This window comes from Mastomys coucha, chromosome X (genome assembly GCF_008632895.1).
Source record: "Mastomys coucha isolate ucsf_1 chromosome X, UCSF_Mcou_1, whole genome shotgun sequence".
In the NCBI taxonomy this organism is placed as follows: Eukaryota; Metazoa; Chordata; class Mammalia; order Rodentia; family Muridae; genus Mastomys; species Mastomys coucha.
This window is the reverse complement of record NC_045030.1, coordinates 150,767,983-150,772,826: the sequence shown is the minus strand read 5'-3', so window position 1 is coordinate 150,772,826 and position 4,844 is coordinate 150,767,983. Positions and strand designations below refer to the sequence as shown.

General features: G+C 41.0%; 1 protein-coding gene across 1 annotated transcript in view; it reads left to right on the top strand.

The window, feature by feature from the left end:
• Positions 1-4,844, top strand: part of Sms (spermine synthase) — a 49,613-nt gene extending 44,769 nt beyond the window's left edge. The window contains exons 10-11 of the mRNA XM_031369970.1: positions 3,466-3,581; positions 4,777-4,844. Of these exons, the coding sequence (XP_031225830.1) occupies positions 3,466-3,581; positions 4,777-4,816 (156 nt within the window). The 3' untranslated portion in view covers positions 4,817-4,844. The remainder of the gene's footprint in view (positions 1-3,465; positions 3,582-4,776) is intronic.

Genomic DNA, 4,844 nt, shown 5'->3' with positions numbered 1-4,844 from the left:
TTTAGTATACAATAGAGTTTATACAGGGCATAGGGAGGGGAGTTAAGAGGGTAGTAGAGGCAGAGAGAGGGAGAGAGTAGAAAAGTAGAGGCCGGCCATGACCACCTGTCGAGAAGGGGAAGGGAATGGGGAGAGAGGGGGAACAAGAGGGAAAGGCAAGAAAGCAAGAGGCAAGAGTAAGAGCTCATTCATTCTTATGGTGACTTCCTGCATGCTAGACAAGAGTTCTACCTCTGACCTTTTATATTTTATGCTCTTAGACTATGGCTATGTTTTTTGTCACTGCCTGGAAACATGGTCAGGTGATAACTCTTGATTCTTGCCTTCCTCTTCTGCCCTTGGCTGGAATGTGTAGCAGAAAAATAGGGAAGGTTAATAATGGGATGAGGATGTTATGTAGTGATTTGCAAAAATTGAATATTCCCACCACACATTGCTTGTGTCACAGTGGCATATTTGTGACATTGGCATCACCCTGGGGGCTTGAAGACAGCTTTGTTATGTCATAGAACTTGGGAGTATGCATTTTTGAGAGTAGAAGTAAGGTCCTAGGACTTGACCACTTACCTTCTGTCTCTAGTCCCCTACTTAAAAAATAGACTGTCTGTTACATACAAGAATGGGTATTACAGTGAAAAATGGAGCAAACTCTTGACCATTTCCATAATATTGAACTATTCATTACTAGTACCTTTCAGACATCTATAATCCATACTGAAACTTACTGCTTTCTGGAAGTAATCCATTAGTATCATTTAAAATTTTTCTTGATTTTTTTTTTTTAATTTTATGTTTCAAATTATGTGTATGAAAGTATGGGTGTCTGTGGAAACCAAAAGAGGATATTGAATTCTCTGGAGCTGGAGTTAAGCATTTGTGAGCTGCCTGACAAGAGTGTGGGAATCTGAACTCTGAGGTCTTCTATACTCTCTGTGTGTGTTCTTTTTTTTTTAAAGACTTATTTATTTTATGTATATGGATGTTCTATCCACATTGTATGCCTAAATGCCAGAAAAGGGCATCAGACCCCATTACAGATAGTTGTGAGCCACCACGTGGTTGCTGGAAATTGAACTCAGGACCTAGGGAAGAGTAGCTAGTGCTCTTAACTGCTAAGCCAGTCCCCGGTGTGTGTTCTTAACCACCAAGTTGTCTCTCCAGCCCCTTTGCTCTCATTTTTCTTTTTTAGTTAATTTTAAAAGTGGGTATAGTGACATAGGGCTTTAATCCCAGTGCTAGGGAGGCAGAAAGCAAGCAGAGTTTGAGGCTGGTCTATTCTATGAAGAGAATTTCAGGACAGCTAGGGCTACACAGAAAGATCCTCTTATAAAACAAAACAAAAAACAACTGTAAATCAAAATTGAATGTGCATATGAATGCAAATTTATCCTCCTAAGGGCACCGAGGCCAGATTCTCTGGAGCTGGATTTACTCGTGGTTGTGAGCTGCCCAACATGGCTGCTAGAATCTGCAAGAGCAGTAAGTGCTCTTAACCACTGAGCCATCTTTCCTGCCCTTTAGTGTCATCTCGAAAAATTTTGTACATTCTGTAGTTCACACGACTGCAATTTATTTTTTTTACTCTTAGTTTTTCTTACTTTTAAAAAAGATTTGTTAGTTGTAATTATGTGTATATGTGTATGTTATTGTTGGGGTATGTGTGTGTGGATACAGGTATCCTGGGATACTAGTGGTGTTTAGGTTAGGTTAGCCTGTAGCTAGAGTTAACAGGCAGTTTTCAGTTTCCAGCGTGGGTGCTGAGAACTAAATGTGGGCCCTCTATAAGTCAGTGAGTGTTCTTAATCACTGAGTCATCTCTACTAGCCCTGTCTCCTACCCCTTTTGGAGACAGTCTCACTGTGCAGCATTGGCTGGCCTGAAACTTGCTGAATGGAACAAACTAGGCTTTAACTTCAGAGATCCACCTGCTGCTGCTTCTTCAGTGCTTAGATTTAAGATGTGTGCCACTATACCCACCTAGGTTTGCATACTTTTGAACCTAATAAGAAAGGTTCAGAAAAGGAGCTGTTAGGTTTTGTTTTGGAACTCCCATGTGTCTTTCTAAAAAGAAAAGTGTTCTATTTATGTAGACAGGAAAGTGAAATTTATCATGTTCCTTTTTTAGGTAGGTCTATATTTGTAGAGTTTCTTCTTTCTGTTTTTCTTTTGAAAAACTGCTTCTTGACAATGTTGGGAAAGAGCAAATTGAAAGCTTCCAATTTGTGTACCACATTCTCAGTAAGGCGGTCTGGCTTTCCCATATGTCCTGTATAAACACATAGCAGGGTGTCAGTTTTAAGATGACAGAAAACCATTCAGCTGTACACCTTGGTGGCCTTTCTATTCTATATAGCTTCTCCAGTGGTGATGTGTTCTAAAAACAACTGCACAGTGTTTTCTATTTACGAATTGTAAATTACATGTGTGGTGTTTATATGCTCTCATGGTGAACTTGATGTTGAAACCAAATTATATGCTGGTCAAGGGCACGTTGGCTAAATCCCACTGCAGGACCCTAGATGATGGGTTATTAAACAGGCTGGCACTAAAGGATGACGTTGTGCTAAGTGAATGTGCTAAGTTAAAACCACTAAGGCCATCTCTTGGAATAGTGCTAACCCCCTTCTCATAGCCGACTGGCTGGCTGCTTAGTTTTAAAAGGCTCTTCTCAGAAGTTCTGACATCATAGGCTGCCTTTGTGAAGAGTTTTCATCTCACATTCTTCGGCTGTTTGGAAGCAAATGAGTGGTATCAACATGTGCATGCCATAGTCTCAGAAGTATTCACAATTGAGGCTTTTCCTTAGCACATATATCCTGAACAAACTTGTGTTGTCTCATTCCTTAAAAATTAGTCACAGAGGGCTAATGTGATGGCTCAATGGATAAAAGCCTGGCAACCTGAGTTTGATTCCCAAAAGCCACATAAAAAGCTGGAAGGAGAGAACACACATGCGTACATCATGCCTACACACAATAATAAACTGTAAAAAATCAGAATTTGAGAAAAGGGTGAGGTGTGGATACAGTTCTGTGTTGGGATGTGGCCTTTAAGAATGTAGTTTAAACCCTCATGGAAAGCAAGAGCAATATCATTTTGGTAGTTCTGTTTCAACAAGGTTGTGATTGTTACTGACCAAAAGTTTGCTTTGAGTGGGTTATGTGGATGAATCTGCTAAATTACATGGTGTGGATACAATGAACTGTGTCACTAATGAGAAATTGGCCTTGCTGTTTGCTATTGCTCCATACTTCAATAATTTGAAATAGCTCTGTAAATGAGGTAGAAAGAGAATGAACTAATGAGTTCATAAATAGAATTCATTGCAATTCATGGAAACAAAGAGGCCTCATCTCATTTTTAAAGAAGAACTTTTATCTCAAGTCCAATTGTTCTACCTTTATTAGAGACCTTCAAATGAGTATGACTTAGAAATCCCATTGTTTGTTTTTCTCTCTGATATAGGGGAACTGTGTCAACTTGACTGAAGCCCTGTCGCTCTATGAAGAACAGCTGGGGCGGCTGTATTGTCCTGTGGAATTCTCAAAAGAGATTGTCTGTGTCCCTTCATACTTGGAATTGTATCCTTTGACCATGATATTATATGCTGCCTTTTCAGAGCATCTAAGCACATCCTAATAACAAGTAGAATTAGATCTTTAGTGCATAAACCCTGAGTCTCAAACTTAACTAGAACTCCTAAGGGGGGGGGGGCTTTATTTCTAGGTCTCAGAGACTGGGATGTCTGTCCCTTGTCATAGCTTCTTAGAGAAATTTAAGAATGAAGTGTCACTGATGTTAAATAGAAACAATGATTGTCAAAGATAGGCTGGGCCCTAGCCCGGAGTGTCACCTGGGAATTAGTTATGCAAGTTCTCTGATTGCCACCCTTCTGAATAGGAAATGTGGCCCCATTACCTGTTTCCTCAGTCCTCCAGGGAACTGATGTGTACCCGAAACTTGAAGCTTGAATTCCCATTATCCACAGCTGTAATTTTAGCGTATGAAAGGGGAAATGGAGGATTCCCATAGTAAGATGCCTACCATGACTACACCGGTGATAATCTATAATCTATACAGTCAGAAGTTTCCATAGCCCAAGCTGAGGCCAGGTTTCCACGTTGGCAGTTTCTTTTGTTTTCAGCGAAAACAAAATCTCACAATGCTGCTGGCACTGGGGCTGGCTTTTTCTAGCTTGGGCAGGTAGATTGGTTAGAGACAAGAACTGCCTAGATCTTTGGCCCAAAGTGTGTGGGGGGGATATTCTGCTGGCTCGGCAGCTATGTCCTTTAATGACTTGTGGAGATTTAACATCTCCACTGCTCCTGTGTCTCTTAATGTTTTCCATGCTTAGAGGTTTGAGAAATAGGGCTAATGTGAGAGAAAGCTTCTGAATCTTAGACTCCCTTTTCCTCGTTCTACCTTTTCACCATTTCCTGCCCGCTTTGCCCTTTTCCTTTCCTCCTATCCTTCTGTCTCATCCTTCTATCTTCCTTCATACTGACTCTTCAAACCCTTTGGAAACCTTTAGAGCAGGTGTTACCTGAAAGAACTGAGTGCAGTCTTTGTTCACTCAATCCCCTTTCAGATGTCCCACATGGTATGTAGCACGGGTGTCCCATGCTACAGAGTGGCCTTGTTTAAAAGCTTGTGTGCTGTCTCCACAGTGTTCTACCTAAGCCCATAAATCTGGGTCTGTCAATTTGTAGGCCTACACGTTTAGTGGCACCTGTTCCTCCTTGAATGACGTTTCTCATTCCTTGACTTCCTGTCCAGGTGGGTGTTTTACACTGTTTGGAAGAAAGCTAAGCCTTAAAGATGAGCATCCCCTGAATGACGTGTGC